General features: G+C 44.8%; 1 protein-coding gene across 3 annotated transcripts in view; it reads left to right on the forward strand.

Annotated features, from left to right (window-relative positions):
* The first annotated feature begins 6,137 nt into the window (after positions 1-6,137).
* The window catches only part of LOC147884987 (vacuolar protein sorting-associated protein 9A-like), a 45,846-nt gene continuing 33,678 nt past the window's right edge, over positions 6,138-18,305 (forward strand). The window contains exons 1-2 of one of the 3 annotated variants that reach the window (XM_087397835.1): positions 6,144-6,278; positions 6,433-6,828. In XM_087397835.1, the coding sequence (XP_087253961.1) occupies positions 6,749-6,828 (80 nt within the window). In that variant the 5' untranslated portion in view covers positions 6,144-6,278; positions 6,433-6,748. Of the gene's footprint in view, positions 6,829-18,305 lie in introns of all 3 variants that reach the window. The other 2 variants (XM_087397836.1, XM_087397837.1) reach the window with 2 other exon arrangements.

The raw sequence follows: 18,305 nt of genomic DNA on the forward strand, positions 1-18,305 counted from the left end.
TGCAAAACCAAATTATGATCTGCAATTTGGCAACACTTCAACTGACAACAATCTATAAGTGCCACTTGTTGAACATCTTCATACGTGCACTTCTTCGTCAAATGGCATTCATTTTCCTCTCTAGGCTTGCAATTGCCATATGATATTTTCTTTTTGTGCGAAGTGGTTTGACATTTAGGCAAGTACTACCACTCCGATCATGTGCTTTGGAAATTTTCAACCAATCATCCATGTAGCTTTCATAGACTAAGAGTTGTAACAATGAGCCATCCTCAAATGTAATTTGATCTATCAGCCATGTCTCTAGCACTGGAATAGAAACTTTAACCTTTTCACTACTCAAGTTCTTCGAGTGTGGCATATTACCTTCCACTATCACTCCAACATCATTTTCACCTAACTCTTGGAAGTTTACAACCTCATATGGTTGTACTAGAAACACTACCCCTGTTTTAGATGTTTGTGTCTTATCCTTAGCCCATAAAAGAACATCATATCCATCTGATCTACTAAGTTGCATATTGACATTATGTTCATGCACATCGGCCTCCTCTACAATGCTATTTTTATCATAGATCTTTAAGTCTTTCCTGTCCCACCTAATAGTGCTTCCCACTGCATCTCTAAGTTACATGTATCCATTGTTGGAAAAGGAAGTTCAATGTCTGTATCAAAACAAACATCGACTAACACAGATACACATGAAGACCCAATTTGCACACCCTGACACAAGCCACCTGCATCATTGTTGAATACTGTACTGTGTGCACCAACAGTGCCACTAATACTAAGTTCCACTGTATCACTAATGTTGAGCATATTGCCTACAAAATGTTCATGACATTGTGTCCAACATCATCATCTTATATAATTCATCTCTCTCTCTCTCTCTCTTAGTGTGCCCCTATAGAATGTTCATGTGTCCAACATCATCATCTTATATAATTCATCTCTCTCTCTCTCTCTCTCTCTCTCTCTCTCTCTCTACTACCCCTATATCTTAGAGTGGAGGATTGGTTGTGGACACACATGATGAGTTGTAGGGTAGAGGGGCAAATATTATGGCGCCGCCCCAATATGAAGGCAGTTGTCATCCAAATTTGTGCCAATTTTGACTATGTACTCCTCATAGAAAAAGATGACATGTCAAGCTCTCCGTTCAAGTTTTTGTGGAGGGATATTGCCTTAGGAGTGGCCTCCTATGACCTAAGCACTTGCTCTCATAGCTTTTCAAAAGTTAAAAAATGGGACTACACATGTGTGTATGGGCATTGCCTCATAGTATAGTGGTAAAATAAGAGCTTTTGGATGCAAAAGAGAAATCAAGGATTTTTAAAAAAGACATCAGACTATTAAAAGGCAATTTTCGTAGGATGATCTCCATAAATGGCAATTTGACTTATTTAAAAATTTCCAAAAATTACACATGGAAATTCACAAAAGAGTTTTAATCCTCAACTATAGCACTCCCTCTAAGAACAACTACTAAAACTTCTAAGGAGGCAGTCCTAATAAAAAGTAACTCCCTATTTTGTGTCAAAGAAGGCACCTCCCTATTACTACCCAATGAGGCCAATACCTTCAATTTTGAATTCCAACTTCATTAAGGCCATTTCTAGTGCTAAAATGCATGACCAGGCCTACCCATAATCTATTTTTAAAATAGAATTTTTATTGATTATAAAAAATAACAATACTATTGTGTAAGAGATTAATAACAAAAGTAGATCTATGGTTTACAATGGCTATTTAGAATAGAAACAAGAAGGTACGTAAGAAAAATTATTTTTCAAAATTCTATATCGAAGCATGCACAAGTAAAAGATCGATGCATGACAAGACATTAAAATCTATGGTTATATCTTGATGTCCTTCTTGTGAATTTAGTGGCGGTTGATGTTTATGGCTTTGAATGCATGTTGACCCATCGGTGTGATCGATGTATTGTTTTTCGTTATGCTTGCAACTCATGCAATAGATCACATGGTTGCTTTCGCTATTACAAGCCACTTTGTTGAGTGATGTTCTCAATCATGGGCAGCTCTGTTGTTTGAACTCGCAAGGCACACTTGTTTTAAAAATAAAATTAAATAGTTGTTTTCTTAGTACAATTATGTATTAGGGTAGCATTGGGTTGTATACCCTTAATGAACAACTTTATCCCTAGTTCATATAGCTCGTTCACTATGTCATGCATTATTAATTTGGTTGCCTTTTCTATTGTCAGCGCACCTTTGTCATTTGAGTGCTCATCTCCAAACTCATTCATAAGCTTGATCAAAATAGTCCCCCTTGTCTTATGATCCAATGATGTCAGACGATCTATCAAGACATTAAACCCAGAGTGCAACAGCTCAATGCAATAGCAAGAGATTCCATTTGCTTTACTATCGAGTAAGTTATGCACTTCACCTCATAGCAGGTATAGATTGGGCTCGCCGATACTTATGTCTAGCTTGCTTAATATATTATTCACAAGCCTCGCAAATCATCTCATTAGGCAGTCGTTAGTAAAACTCTATTGTTGCTATAGTTGTAGTTGATTTATAATGATAGTTTTCGCCATTAACATTCATGAATTGGTCAAGGTCCTCTTTTTTTGCTAGTCATTACTTGCATTATTGCATGAACTCATTTAGTTTTCCATATTAAGGGAATTCTCATATGGACGCACTTGGCTCCTTGCCTGCATTATTTGCCAGCTTCTTCTGTGTTGTCAATAAGTAGCACATTAGTGTTTATTTGGATTTGATGGTTTCTTGCTCACTTGTGACTTGTACAAGTCAAATAGCTATAACATAGTATATGTATTGAACATGTGCCAATCAATAAGTCATAAATTTAGTTTTGTTACATTGGATAGTTGTCCATGGCTAATAATGTACTTGACAACTCATGTCTACATGATCGATCTGCACGTATAGAAGCAAAGTTAAAAATTTGTGAAAAATATATTTACTTCTTCTAATCTGAGATGCAATACCTTCTAGAATTGGACAGTCATCCGGTGTTAATTGTACTAGAATATGGAGTTTGCATCATGTTGTGGCGTTGGATAGAATAATGTATGTCGTTAATTCTTCTCAAATTACTACCTGGCTTTGGTTGCGATTGTGCACCCTTGTGCCTTGTGGCCTGTGATGGCATAGGCAAGTGTGATTGAAAACATTGTCTTGTGATACCATTGGCCATTGAGCGGTTCTCTTTGGTGTCTGCTTATGTGCAGGATGATTGGTTGTGACATTATGTCGATGACTGCATGGATAACCGTGATCTCATCACTAGTTTTTCGAGCGAGTGTTGGATGTAGTGACTATGGTAATCGTGTCATTTGCTGCTCTTATAGTCAAGTCAATGCTTTCTATGATCATTGTCATAGCTCCTTTTGCGATCTCATTGAGCTTGTGAAATTTCTTGTCTTCTAGCCATTCTTGCAGTGATGGTTCATCTCTTGCATTTGTGATTACTGTCTTTTGATTGGAGGAAAAAGCATGTGTAACATCTTTCGGTTGTATTCTTGGCATCAAGACAATGCGAGCAAATGCTGGTCATGTTTTCATCTAAGTACTATTTTGCTTGCTCTTCATTGATAATATGACACCAAGATGGCATTGTATCTTATTGATCATCGGCTTTTGTGTCTGTATGATGTTTGGGAATTGGAGGAAGTCATTGTCGAGCATGTGGTAGATAGTGTTGCATGCTGTATATTGTGCCGTGCTACCAATGTGACGAGTTCCTGATGTGGCACGTTTGGCAGAAGTCCATTTGGCGTTAGCATATCGCTAGTAGTCGTGCAAGGTCTCTGAATAGTAGCACGAGCTTCTTTTCAAATGGGCTATGGATTGATTATGACGTGACTGTGCACAACTGTTAGATGACAAGATCTGATGTCCTTCTCATCATCATGGATATCTTGTCGATGATGATGACATCGACTTGCATGAGCGTATAGTCCCACTCGTCCATCTTGTGAATGAAGGAGGGGTATAGCCACAAGTACTTTGTGATCTTGAACTAATATTGAACAATTGTGTGGCGATGCAACTGAGGCACATTGCTGCTGCACTAGTGATCGCGGTTAGTATGATGGACTTATCACACTTGACAAGCTGATAGGTGATGTATTTGATCAAGAAGGCTTTCCTTGCACCTGGCATCTAGCAAATTATGTGGAGTCCGCTACCTTTCGAGATGACTCGTTGTTTGTATGTGCGTCGTTGCTCTAGGTCAAGTTGCCATGTTCCATCAAATTGAACTTGTGAAGTAGCCCCAATACTCATGGTGCATCATGCAATGGGTGTGCCTCGTTCAGCTCACTAACCTTAGGCGATGTCATAAAGTTGGCTCATAGCAATAGGCACCATGCTCATGATCTACTATATCCTATCTTTTACTAGTAATTGGCACTAGGTGTACTCAGTGATGTACATCTCTAGGTTGTCCTTTGTCTTGATGAGGCCTCATATCTAGCACTCATCAAAGTAGGATTAGACCATGTTATTTGTTGATATTAAGGATGCCTCAATTCTGAATGGTACATGACGGAGCAAGAGATTGAAGAAGAAGCCCTCCGTATGATGCCTCAGGTGAGATTCTGTGAAGTGGACCATGCTCGTAGTTTGATATATAAAGTTATTGAGTACATCCGAGCTTACTTGGTCCTTGTTGGCCCTCCTATGCTTCTCTACCATGTAATTTTTAGGGTAGTAATAGAAAGTTATCGCCTCTAGCTCATTCGGCTATGCACAATACAAGTTGATCGAATGCATGACAGTGTGTCCATGCATTGTGATCATCTTTTGACAAAGTGCAGACAACGATGAGTCTATATAGTGGACCGCTTCACTTTGCTCTCGATGACCAAGATTCGCAAGTAGTTTAGTGCCACCTCGGTAGCAGATGTTGGCTTCGTCAACACGAAGGCAAGGACAACTTCCAGCTTGATTAGGTCCATATTATTTAGGCCTAGGTGTCTTGCATCATCAATGTTGAGGTTGAGTTGGCCCATCGGCTTCGTCCTCATGGCATACTTTAGAAGGTAGTGCGAGATACCAGAGTTCGTGATGCAGTGGGTATTCGTATGTACACCCCAAAGCAGTAAGATGCCCAAGTGATAGGGGACGATGTTTCGATGCTCATATCATGACCAATTGTACATCCATTGTTCTGTCTTATCTTCGATCATCATGGAAGGGTCTGGCTAAGTGTCGAAGGGGAACCCATACTTGCATTTCTAGCTGCTTGGCTCCCTAATGCATGATTTTTGATAGACATGGATTTGTTTTGTCATTACCACATCATGGAGGTGGTCTTGCAATATATCTGAGCTGCATGGATTTCTGATGTTGTTCCCTGATATGTGAGCCACCACTCGTCAACCTTTCTGTCAAAGTCATCTGCGTGTACCCACAACATGATGTGTGCATGTAGCAATCTGCGGTTTTGGATCTCATATGGGATGAGATGATGTTCGATACAACCGAGCATTCCAGGTGGCTTCAAGATGCAATCGAGCATTCCGGGTGGCTTAAGATGTGATGTTACATGAATGCCTTTAACCGATAGTAGAAGAGGACCACACACTCGACCAGGCAATCCCTCTGGGTTAAGTTTGGGTTCATGGACATGACAAGCGTCTCGATGTTATTGATCTCGGGCCATCGTGCCGTCATGACGTTGTCGGCTATAAGAGTGAGGAACCGGTTTGGCAAGCCCCACAAGTCAACCATCGTGATCATGCCCTTCAGATTGCGGTGGTGCCAAGATGGCAATCCAAGCAAGGTCCTGGGTAACTTGTACTTGAGAATATAATAATGATTATTGCTTGTTCACGTGATCAATTTGGTTGCAAACGTCTAGTTTTCTTTGGGCAACTCGGTTGCCATAAATGCATACTTGCAGCTGGCAATTTTGGACAGTTCTCTGAGGTTTGAAGAGGACACTATGCAAACTAGTGACTGCCTGTAAGCAGTCACCCGTAATGATGAGACTTTGAGCACCAGCTCCGGAGGAGCGGTCCATCTGGCAACCACTAGTTAGAAACCCAAGCGCCATCATTACATAAAAAACCAAGCGTGTGAGCGCTCCAAGTAGCAACGAGAGTGAAAAAGTTTCCAAACTGGAGCTTTTGTGTGAACAAGCTCTCACCTTTGGCATGCCCTTTAGACGGCCTGCACCACCTGGCATGGCACCATGATGAAAAGCTACCAAGATGAGTCTCCTATAAGTCCGATAAGATCCGCCGAACTTCCGGTAGCCATGTGCCCCTAATTCCGGTACGATCGTCAGAACTTCCGATAGCCATGTGCCCCTAATTCCGGTAGCATCTGATAGGTTAAGGTTGCCAAATCAATGGCGGATCAAGCAACCGTGAATCTCGTGGGCGAAAGTATAATCATTGCTGAAGCTTACTTGTGCTATCGTTTCCAGAAATGATTCCACACGCCTTGCCGAGATCCACTGCTCTTTGCAATGTCTGGACGTTTTGGTCCCAACCCATTTCATCTTTCCCGCAGAATCGTGTACGATTTGTCGCAGTCGCTGTCTTAAGCTTTTTTGGTGATTTGGGTCGTGACCAATCTCTCCGATACCATAACGGCGGAAACGTAGCAGCTGGCACGAGCGTTTTGCGTTGCTGATTCCGCAGGAGTCCATCTCGTTAGCAGTTGGAATTGTTGAAGCGCTTGCTTCTAGGACCATAAAGCCTGATCAAGACGCTCGATTCGGTCACATTGTTGGGAACTTCATGGAGAATGTTGACTTCCACGATTTTCTTGATCGAATGCGCAATCCTGCTGCAGCTGACCTTGTGCGCTCTATAAAGAGGTGCGTTGTTTCAATGGAATACTTATTCACGATATCGTTATACAGAGACTTTTTGGGTTTCCGGCAAAATCCTTCATTGAAGAGGGCTGTAGATGCTCAATCAGAAGCGAGATCAAGTTTGCAAAATCTCAGAAGGTTGAGAAGGGACTGAAGGAGCACATCAGTCTACCTGATCACGCATGGGAAAGCCCCACTAAGTTCAGTGTGTCCCAAAAGGGGCAGTGGTAGGATGCCATAAAATATAGGGTAGTGGAAGATGACATCCACACTTGGTCCAGTAGAGCATGATTTGCAAACTTTGAGACCTTGAAAGATGAGAAGCTATTTGCAGTTAACAAAGAAATACAGAGTGTGTTCATGTATCCTTGCTTAAAGACCATTTGGGACCTGATGTCAGAGTTTGTTCAGAATTACCACCGAGGACGAAATGGGCAGATTGAATACCTTCCTGAAAATATCATTGAATTTTTTTTGAGAAAGAACCTGCCTGATGAGAAATCCACGTGGCACCCAATAGTATCCATATCTATGGGATGGACTGAGAGAGATTCCAAGCAGGATAACCTGATCTACAAAAGAGGCCATGGGGGAACAACTGGAGGAAGGGTATCCTGTGAATGCTGATTAGTGGCAGCTTCTAGGTGCAAGCAACATAAAGTTGCAGAAGATCAATTTTTGATAATTTTTTTCTTGAGAACTCAGCTTGGGTCAAAATTTGCAGTCTTCACTAACACGTCCAAGGTGATGGAGGACCATGTAGTGAGTTGCTAAATATAGGCAAGCCTGTTCCTTGGTGGCCTTGGCGCAAGCTTTAATAATATAGGATGAGATTGCAAGCAAGTTCAACTTTCGCGTAAATTTCCCAAACTTGAGAGAAATACTTTATAAAATTTGGGACATTGAAAGGCTTTCTGAGAGCTAGGCTTGTATGAGTGTGAGCATCATCTGCTGCAGTACACATTGCTTGCTCTGCGTCAGGTGAGAGAACATTAGAATTTGGAATCTTTCCAAGTGACAGGACCTCAGGTGCCAAATTGTATTTCCTTACATGTGGGATGTTTGGACGAGCGTGAAATAGGAGAGGCTTGTAACAGTAACCCAACTTCTAACTTGATTGCTTGCCTTGCCGATCATTGTGCTCGTCTGCCATCATACCATGTCAAGGGAATGGTCATTTAAGATATCTTTGTATAAGATTAGGGGCTCCACATGGAGTATTCCACCCTCCTGCATACTGGTGATAATAGCAAACCCTAAGGGGGACTCCAATCCACAAGAGTTGTCCTTGGCAATGTGCTGGTGAGTCTAACATGATGCAGTCTCCCAGCCCCTTGCACCTCAGCTTGTTCCGCTCAGCCTCACCTCCCCTACCCTTGCCACCTTGAGCCCTTCTGCCCAGCGACCCCCAGCTGTTCCGCCATCCCCTGCACGTTCCTCTCAGCCTCATCATCCCTACCCTTGCCACCCCCAGCCCTTCGGCTCAGCCTTGACACCCGTCCACCTCGCTCTCCTCTGTAACCCCCCCCCCCCCGCCCCCCGCCCTTTTCCTTTCTGCTGACGCTGCTGCTCACACTCCCCTCCCATCTCAGCACGAGGGGGCTGTTTTCTTGGGCCCCATGGTTTGAGGATCAATGAGAGGAGAGAAGAGATCATAGGATAGGTGGAAATTCAACTTTCCACCCCTCCCTCTGCCTCTGCCTTCCCCTCCTCCTCTTTCTGGATATGATAAGATCTCCACACATAGCCAAGGATATGGAGAAAGAGAAGGAAAAAGACAAACATAAACATAAGGAGTAGAAAATGCAGGGCAAGGCAAATAGGCCATTCGAGAAAGAGAAAGAAAAGGAGAAATCAGACGGACAGTACTGTACAGGGATGGTACTATTCCCTACTCACCTCGGCTGCCTCCTTTGTCTGCCCTACCTCTCACACAGTGCATTCCCTCCCCTTCGATCCCCACACACCTACCGGACCACTTAGCCCATTGCTGCCGGACTTTCTGCAGCTCACCCTCTACCTTCCTCGTCTCCCCTCCACGCATACCGCTTCTTACAGCAGCTTCTTATGGAGAGACACTGTTTCCGAGCTTGAGAGGCTGAGCAGCAGCAACAGATTGACAGATATGAGGTCTTGATAATCCAAATTCAGGCTACTGATCTCTGAAGGAGATAACGGACCTGCGGTGGCAGGTAGACACGACCTCAGGGAGCAATACAGCTGTAGAGGAGTGCATAGCGATGATGCAGCTGGCCATCGAGGACACTCCCAAGTGGGTGGATGTAGTGAAGCGAGAGCCTGCAAAGGCAACCGCTCAGCAATTCTACTAGAGCAGCAACAGAGAGCCAATAAGTCTATCAACATGAGAGTACAGGGATACCCTGCACTCCCTTCGCTGTCACAGCCATGACTTTTATGACCTCCATCTTGGGGCGGGATAGAGGGGTCATGGTGCGTACTCGGTGCGTACGACATGGTTCCAATAAAGGTCAGCCCTTGGTCATATGCTTTAGGAACACCCAGGCCGGACGGGTGGCACTGCACATAGCATCCACAAGATTATATCGATGAGGATATTACCTCTTACAGGTGAAGGACCCTCTTGGAGTAGTGTGGGATCCTGCGTGTAAGGAGGGGAAGTTGACAGTGGTCCGATAGAGGGATGCCCGTCGACACACTTCCTAGGGAGGTGGGTCTATGAGATTTAGAGGATTAAGGCCTTGACTTGCACTTGTTGGAACTGCAATGGAACCTTATGATTAGAGCTAGGGAACTTCTTGGATTTGTACACAGGACAAGATATTTGCCTTCTATGCTGGGACTCATTAGAGTCTAGAGCGCTCATCACCACTACTTCGTGCCGTGGATATACGTGGGAGTCTCCCTATCGGGATGAGACTGAGAGATAAGTGGAGTACGGGGATTGGACAGAGTTGCAGTTCTATACTGATCTTCTCTCATTTGGATGATCTCAGTGGAGAGACATGGATTTGCATTAGAAGTGCACCTTAACAAGAGCTTTTCATCACAATTTGCTACTTTCCTCCAATGACTTCATATTTCGCCAAGGAGTTCCAAGAGGAGGGTGAGACGTCGTTGTATGCAGGCATGCATCTAAATGTGATGGACTCTTCAAGCTGCGGAGTGCCGATTTTCCTATATGCCGATGACATCCTTATTTTCCTCCTTTGCTGAGTCTCCAATGACATTTGGACACACTTGACACTTTCTGTAAGACCTATGATTTGAAGGTCAACCTTGGGAAAACCAAGGTTATGATCTTCAACATGTCTCGAGCATAGATAGCAGCCGTGTATCGAGAGCAATTTACTTTCGATGGGGTGCCATTGGAAGTTGTTGCGTCTTATACACATCTAGGAGTTCTATTGCATGCTTGATTTTCATGGAGAGACCAACTATGCAGGCCCGATTGAGCGGAAGCAACCGAGATGTATGGAAGCCCCTTCGGGGCTTGGATCTATTAGAGTCAAACTGGTCCCGAATGAGGGACTACAAGTTTTACTTCTTACACGTATGATCTGTGGCAATTATTACTCCCACACCATAGCGTGCTAGTAGAGTTTGGAACTACTCCCTTGTAGCTTGATGCAGCCTTTTAGATGGTCAGGTACCTTCATAAAATTAGGGACTTTGTTATCCTAACTCAGCACAAAGTAGGTTACTGTGGCCAACCTTGACTCATCTATGGAGCTAGTGGCAGAGGGAGACCAGAGGAGTGGGTGCACTCAGACATGCAGATGGTTCACAAGCTTGGGACTCCATATGGACTGATTGCCGCCCTTTTAGTATACCCTTGAGGCCTGTCAGTCCACCTCACGTATCATGAGGTGAACCATGTCATCAGAGAAGATCTCCTACAACTCCACACATACAAGACTTGGCTAGCTCCCCATGAGCTTTCGATCAAAATCCCCACCCCCCAGCTATACTTGCATCCATCTCTCACATGCCTTGAGGATCTTGATTGGGTAATTTTGAGTGTCCTCTCACTGACTACATATTGAGAAAGGACGAGCAAAGGGCTGAGGTTTGAATTTGCACCATATTTGAGCAAGAGATTGAGTTAGAGGAGCACTGTGTATTCAAATGCCTTGTGTACTATGAGATACAAGGATACTATTATTGCCTATTCAAGAGTGGATTTGGACCAAATTCAATTTCTGGTGCATCTCGATTAGTGATGTGTGCTAACTTCCATAGACATCGACCTCTTTGAGTGTAGAGGCGAGACTAGGGCACATTGAAGCCTAGTCAAAGGACGATCATAGATTTCTTCTGCTTTGGTGACCCTAACAAGAGGCCATAGGGGACATGGCGGAATCAGGATCCAAAGAGCAATGACATGATAGACTCATCGTTGTGTTCACCGTTGACTCACACATGAGGACCACCTATACTCTTGAATGGGGTGACACATGATGGGAGTGATGATGGCACTTGCTAACTTCCATAGACATCGACCTCTTTGAGTGTAGAGGCGAGACTAGGGCGCATTGAAGCCTAGTCAAAGGACGATGATAGATTTCTTCCGCTTTGGTGACCCTAACAAGAGGCCATAGGGGACATGGTGGAATCAGGATCCAAAGAGCAATGACATGATAGACTCATGGTTGTGTTCACTGTTGACTCACACATGAGGACCACCTATACTCTTTACTGGGGTGACAGATGATGGGAGTGACGATGGCACTTGCCAGACTATGAGCACCTCTTAGAGACCACATAGAAGGAGAGAGGGGCCTAGGCATGCTACTCAAGTTGAGCACCGTTAGTGTCCTATCACCGAGTTGCTCTCTTGACGAAGTGAACCTTCACTAGCGCCATTGTTAGTCAAGATCATCTCTTCTATCCTTAGCCAGCTGGTGAATTTGGTTCCCCATATAGCATATAGAGGTCTTGATACCTTGGTGGATGGGTGAGCGATTCTTCCCACAAGGATCTTCCATGGCCCATGGCTCTGATGTGGATAGTTATGCTAGGCTATGTGTCCTTTTGTAGAGACACCACGGAGTACTTCTCTACTTGTTCTTCTTGTCTCAGACATCAGCCTTGGGAGTGGATGCCCGCTTTAGTGGCTTCATCCCTTAGCTTTTATTTTATTGGTTTTCTTTATTCTCATAGACTTAAAAACATAATAAATTGTCTCACCTTCTTTCTTTCTTGCTAGGCTCTTGGGATGGTTGCATCAATCTTCTCCATCCTATGTCTTGCTCCTCTTAGGTGTAACAGAGTGATGAGTGGTTTCTCGGCAAGCCAATGTGCAATGTTCCAAGACCCTAGGGAGCGACTTGATCCATTGCCCAATGATGTACTCCATGGCTTTCAGAATGGGACCCTTTGGTCCCAAACCTTGTGGTGTGATTAGAGTGGTCGCTGCTTTATGTAAGATGTTAGTAGTGGGTTAGTGTGGACACCTCACCCAAGGGGCATTTTTGTTTTCCCTCCTTGGGCACACACACACACACACACACACCCCTTTGTAGTAAAACCCTAACTAGCCCAAGGAGGGAAAACAAAAATGCCCCTTGGGTGAGGTTTTACTACAAAGGGGTGTGTGTGTGTGTGTGTCTACACACACACACACACACACACACACACACACACACTACCCTGTGTGTGAGTTGTACTCATTTCATTCTTGCTACTTCAGATCTTGTTTTTCTTCACACCTGTTCACTCCTCCCCCTATTTCTCACATTTGGTATGAGAGCAGGTTGCCCTAGCTTCCATCACACCTTCCCACTCCATTCTCGCACCTCCCTGCTTCATTGCGAGCTTGGGAGCACGATTCTATGGCAAGAAGTGGACAGGTCGACCTGTTTTTCACAGGCTTCCTACTGTTTTGACAATTTTCAGGTTGCCCACCTCTATACCAAGACCCAATTGCCATGGTTGGAGATGGTTTTGGAGCAGGCCGCCTCATCTGGTGAAGGATACCTGCCTGGTCGACCTGTTTTGGAGGTGTTTCAGGCTTGCCTCTGTTAGTTTCCTGTCTGGTCACCATTGGAGTAGCATTTGTTGCTGCTGTTTGGACATGTTTGTAATCGGCCCCCTAATAAAGACTGTATTGCTGATGTTTGTGGCATTTTTCTCCCTGGTCGATCACATTTGAAGAGGCTGCTGCTATTTTGGGAGCTGTTCCCTAGTTCTGAAGGCATTTTTGCATGAACCAGTCGAAAAACAGGCTGCTGTATGTGTGTTTCTGGCTCGGCCAGTTCAGTACATGTCCTTTGGTACCGTTCCTGCTCAGTTCAGTCCAGTTTCAGCCCGACCAGTCCTGGAATTTATCGAACGGAGCTCAGTTTCAGGCCAGCCTGTTAGTTTGAAGGGAGATTTCCTTGCTGAACTTTCATCGACCAGTGTCAGTCTTGATATTTGGAGCTAGGCGGTCAACCTTGTGGTTCTGCCTTGTCATACGTTTGGACGAATTCGATTTTGCTGTCATAATTTTCAGATCAGTTTGTATAAGTTCCCTCCTTCAGTGCAAGACTTAATGTATCTTCTTAGAATTGCTGTCCACTCTTTTCGATTATCCTAGTAAGGCTTTGCCCTATTTTTTTTGCTCGCATGTGGAGTACATTTTGGCCCTTAGAAATTAGGCGCTTTTCTTCCATTTGGCTTGCATTGCTGGCCCTGATGCCACGGGGGTAGTCATGTTCCTGGATTCATCTAGGTATATGCTTCTGCGGTATTATCGGACATGCAAATTTAACCTTGTGAAGTTTTCGTCCAAGTTGCGGCTTGCTGGTATTGTGATAATTCTCTCTATCTTAAATGGTGCGTTGCCCTATCAGCTAGATTTAGACTTAGATGCTCGTTGGGGAGAGACTAAAATGAAAATGTTTAGACTTCACAAGCAGTTGTAGCTTGAATGAAGAGATTTTGGACTACCTTTTGATTAGCATTCTCCTTTAGTGCTAGCCTTCGTCATGGCTGAGTCTGCCCTTCACCTCCGGAGTGTCGACAGAAACTCAGTATGAAGACTTTATTCAGCAACTGAGCAATCCCCAATTTACGGGGCAATCAAATAGCTCACAGGCCAGCCAAAAGGTCAGCTCTCTCAGCCAAACAAATGGCCAAAAAGTCCAGCTGGTCTGGCCGACCAGATCTGGCCGACCAGTTGGCCGACCAGCTGGCAGGCCCAACCGACCAGCTGGCCGACCAGCTGGCAGGCCCACCGACCAGCTGGCCGACCAGCTAGGTCTGGCCTATAAGAGGCCTCTGCCCTCACACTTCTGTGATAGGACAGGACCTGCAGCTGCTCCTCATCTCCTCCATCTTTTGCTGCAGGCCCGCCTGCTCCATCTACCTCTCCACTTCTGCCTCCTCTGCTGCCCCCTCTTTTGCCTCTCCTTCCTACCTCCTGGCTGCTCCATCCTCTCCTCCAGATCTATCCCAACTTCTGCTCCTCTGCTCAGATCTGCTCCTCTACTTCAGCTCAGCTCCTTCTGCTCCAGATCTATCCCATCCTACTCCAGATCTGTCTCCTTCTGCTCCTCTTCTCCAGATCAGCTCCTTCTGCTCCAGATCTGTCCCATCCTACTTCAGATCTGTCCCCTTCTGCTCCTCTGCTACAGATCAGCTCCTTCTGCCCCAGATCAGCTCCTTTTCTTCAACATATTGCTATTCCAGATAGCCTGAAGGTTCCTTCCTCAGAGCATGCTGGTTTCAGCCATTTCCTAGGGCAGCTCTAGCTCCCATCATCCTCGTCATCATTGAGCTACATGGAGGACTGCGTTACGCTCCCTCTGCTGCTATCTTTCCTACTGTCTCTCTACATGGAATCATCTTTCTGATTCACCTCAGCCACGGTCCTTCAGACACGACGGCTTGAGGTTCTTGTATTCAGTTTTTCATATTACCAACAGGCACTATGTTTTCTGAGTTCCGTTCTTCAGTTGTATCTGAGTATTGTCTATTTTCTGATCGCTCTACTGCAAACCCTATGGTTTCTCTATCGTTTCTCTATAGACTTTGTATAAATGGATGCTCAAGTATGTGTGGGTGTGTGGATTTGTATGTGAGAAAGAAAGAAAGAAGAAATTTTATTAAAGTCTTCGGAAGACCGATGGGTCTATGAGACTGTGAAAATCCTGATACAACGAGCTGTGGTAGTGGAGCTACTAAACGAGCGTCCATACCAATGTAAAATGCAAAATGCCAAAAAAGCAAAAAATGCAGAATGGCAGTACTAAGTCCTAAGTACAACATAGTCATGTCGATGGTCAACTATATATCAATCTCAGCATCATCATCAATACACTATGGTCTACACCCACTGTTGGGCGCTGATGACGTCAGTGGGGATGTCATAGTAGTTTCGGAAGACCTCCCAAAACAGTATGGCATTTCAGAAACGCTTCCTGAAATGGAAATACCATTTCTGGCCAGGCATTTTCCTCTGCCCCAAAACAGGATATAGAAACCACCAAAATAATATATTTCCGTCCAAAGCTATGGACACGATACAAAAGAGAGAGATTCAAAGTCCCACAAGAGTGTGGTTCTTTGATCTTACCACAAGGTACTACTACTATCTGCCGGATATCTCTCGACTCAAGCTCGCGTGCTCCACCTCGAGCGTATGTAGACTCTCCGTCATTTGACCTCAGCTCCTTGCTGCCCTAGGAGATAGCCAAGGTATCAGCCCTCTTGAGCTTAGTCTGTAGTTGAATCTCTTGCCTGGCAACATCATCCACTGCCTGTGGAAGAACAAAATCAGCATGTGGACCAGGAGGAGGTTGCTGTAAATTCTGATTTTCAGCATGAGCCTTAGCTGGGGACCAAAAGCTATAGAAAGCATCCCCTCAAAAACATCATTTGAAGAAGCTGGAATAGTAAATTCAGCATGTGTATAAGCTGAATTCTCTGAAAAAATAACATCTCTACTCACAAAAATCTTGTGAGTGGCAGGATTTAAGAAATAATAGCCTTTGCTTTGTGCACTATACGAAACAAAGATGCACTAAGTGCCTCATCTGACAACTTATGTCGAAACTCCACAGGCACATGGGCATATGTAGCACAACCAAAAACTCTGAAGTGATCCATGGAAGGCTTTCTCCCATGCCAAGCCTCATAGGGAGTGATTGTCTTCAAAGCCTTTGTGGGAGCTCGATTTAAAACATAACTGGCACACATGAGACCTTTGAGCCAAAATCTGCGAGGCAATTTCTTACTAGTGAGCATGTATCTATCCATCTCCATGAGAGTGCAATTCTTCTGCTTAGCTTTGCCATTTTGTTGAGGTGTAAGCCTCACTGTGAGCTGATGTGTGATGCCTTTCTCCTTCAAAAATGCCTCAGATTCATGAGACATATACTCCCTCCCTTTGTCAATGCGAATGTCTGCACCTTGAGTCTTGTCTCATTTTTAACCATGGCCACAAAGTGTTTGAAATGCATAAACACATCTGATTTTTTTTTCAGACCATAGACCCAAGTATAATTGGTGTAGTCATCTATGAATGTAGCATAATAGAGATGACCACCAAAAGCAGGTGTCCTCATGGGACCGCAGACATCACTGTGTATGAGCTGTAATTTGCGAGAAGCTCTTACTGCACCATCCTTTTTAAAGGGAAATCTATGCATCTTACCAAGGATGCTTCCCTCACATGCATGAGGAGGAGGTGACTCCAAAGGAGGCAATGCATCAACCATAGTATGCTTTTGAAGTGACATCAAGCTGCCATAGCTCATGTGCCCATATCTAGCATGCCATAACTTCGCATTTTGCATGGCAGCAGTGGGAGTGCTCACTGAAAGTGCAAGATCGGATCTTTTCTCATAAATTTCAAGCTGAAAAAGACCCCGATACAAAGTGCCAGACAATATCAAAGCATAGGCATTCTCTTTGTCTCGGACTGCACACTTAGCATCATCAAATATGACATGAAATCCTCCTCGATTGAGAGAAAGAAAGAAAGAAAGAAAGAAAGAAAGAAATTTTATTAGAGTCTTCGGAAGACCGATGGGTCTATGAGACTGAAAGAAAACCTGATACAAATCACAGTAAGGGTGGAGCTACTGAAACGAGCATCATCACCCATGCTGAATCCTAAGTCTGATCATACATAATCAAATCAAATACATCTGTATGTAATAATGAAAAGAAAAGGATTGGAGCGGAGCGGAATCCTCTGTATGTCATGTCGCCCTAGTTGGTGCATAGCCGGTGATGGGACGCTGGTGCCCGTCAAGGGGTGCGGTATGTCTCGGTCTCCTGGATAAGCGACACAAGACTAGAGCCACCGTGACTCCCGTGGGACGTATCCCGGGTCTAAACAATGACGGAAGGTCTCCTAGAGTGATCTGTGTGTCCCCTCGATGTCTCGTGTGTCGTGCTGCGGTCGTCGGGTCGGGGTCTCTGTCACGTCTGCGGCTAGAGACTGGACGATCAATGTCACTCGATGGGAAGAACTCTGTGATCCTGCTTTGAGAGGTGTCTGATGATGTGGCCAAGCCCCGTCGCCTGAGTAAGTACTCTCTGTGTCGGACCCCCTCGTGAATGAAGGCCATGAGGCATCTCTGATCTGGGTAGGCGAGGACTCTGGAAAGGAGCCCGGAGCTGTCTCTGAAGAGGCAGTGGTAGCGACCTCGGATCTCGTAGTACACTGGGCACCTGAAAATAAAATGCTCCTTTGACTTGACCTCCTGACAGTCGCACAATATGCATAAGCAATGCTCCCTAGGAATCCCCTCTACTCTGCCGCTCTCTATGCGGAGGCGGTGTGATGATACTCGAAACTGTCTGATGGAGATCCGTAGTGAGTGAGGCATATGAAGCTTTATATACCCCGGTGGTGTGATGAATCCCTCCTCCGAAATACAAAGACAGTAATCTCTGTAGAAACTCAGCTTCACTGGAAGCTCCCTCGGCTCCAACCAGGTCCTAAAGGTGTGTAGCTGCAGGAGATCCTCACGAATGACCTGGTTGGTGTGTGGCCCGATCGGGATGGTGGGTGGGAGTACCGGAGGGGCATCTAAACTATACTGAAAAGCAGGTATCCTATCGATGTGGAACCCTAGTCTCACAAACTATCTGTGAGTCCGTGCATACCAGCATCGCTCGTCTCCCTTTGCTGCCAACCTCATGGAGGAATCGAGAGCCAACCGTGGCAACCTCTGTCTCCTTGATGTGTAGTCCTCGTATGATCTAACCTGGTGTAGATATATAATGGTCTGAAAGCGTGCATTTAGCTGGAGTGGAGAAGCACCAAACTCGGCCTGAATGATGTGATGTGGTACAAACGGTTTCCCCCGGATCATCCATGAGAGCATGAGGATCTGCAGGCGCTCCACCCGTGTCCACTCTATCTTTGACATGTCAGGCCCCCAACAAGGGCTGCCATACATACCGGCTTGACATGCAGGAAATGTTGCAGTTTGCCAAAGAGTGTATTAGAAGTGCCCAAGATCGGGACAGACTTTATGCTAATAGACATCGTTCACCTAGAG

Source organism: Dipteris shenzhenensis, chromosome 26 (assembly GCF_047967505.1).
Source record: "Dipteris shenzhenensis isolate YYH24624 ecotype China chromosome 26, Dip_SZ_1.0, whole genome shotgun sequence".
Classification (NCBI taxonomy): Eukaryota; Viridiplantae; Streptophyta; class Polypodiopsida; order Gleicheniales; family Dipteridaceae; genus Dipteris; species Dipteris shenzhenensis.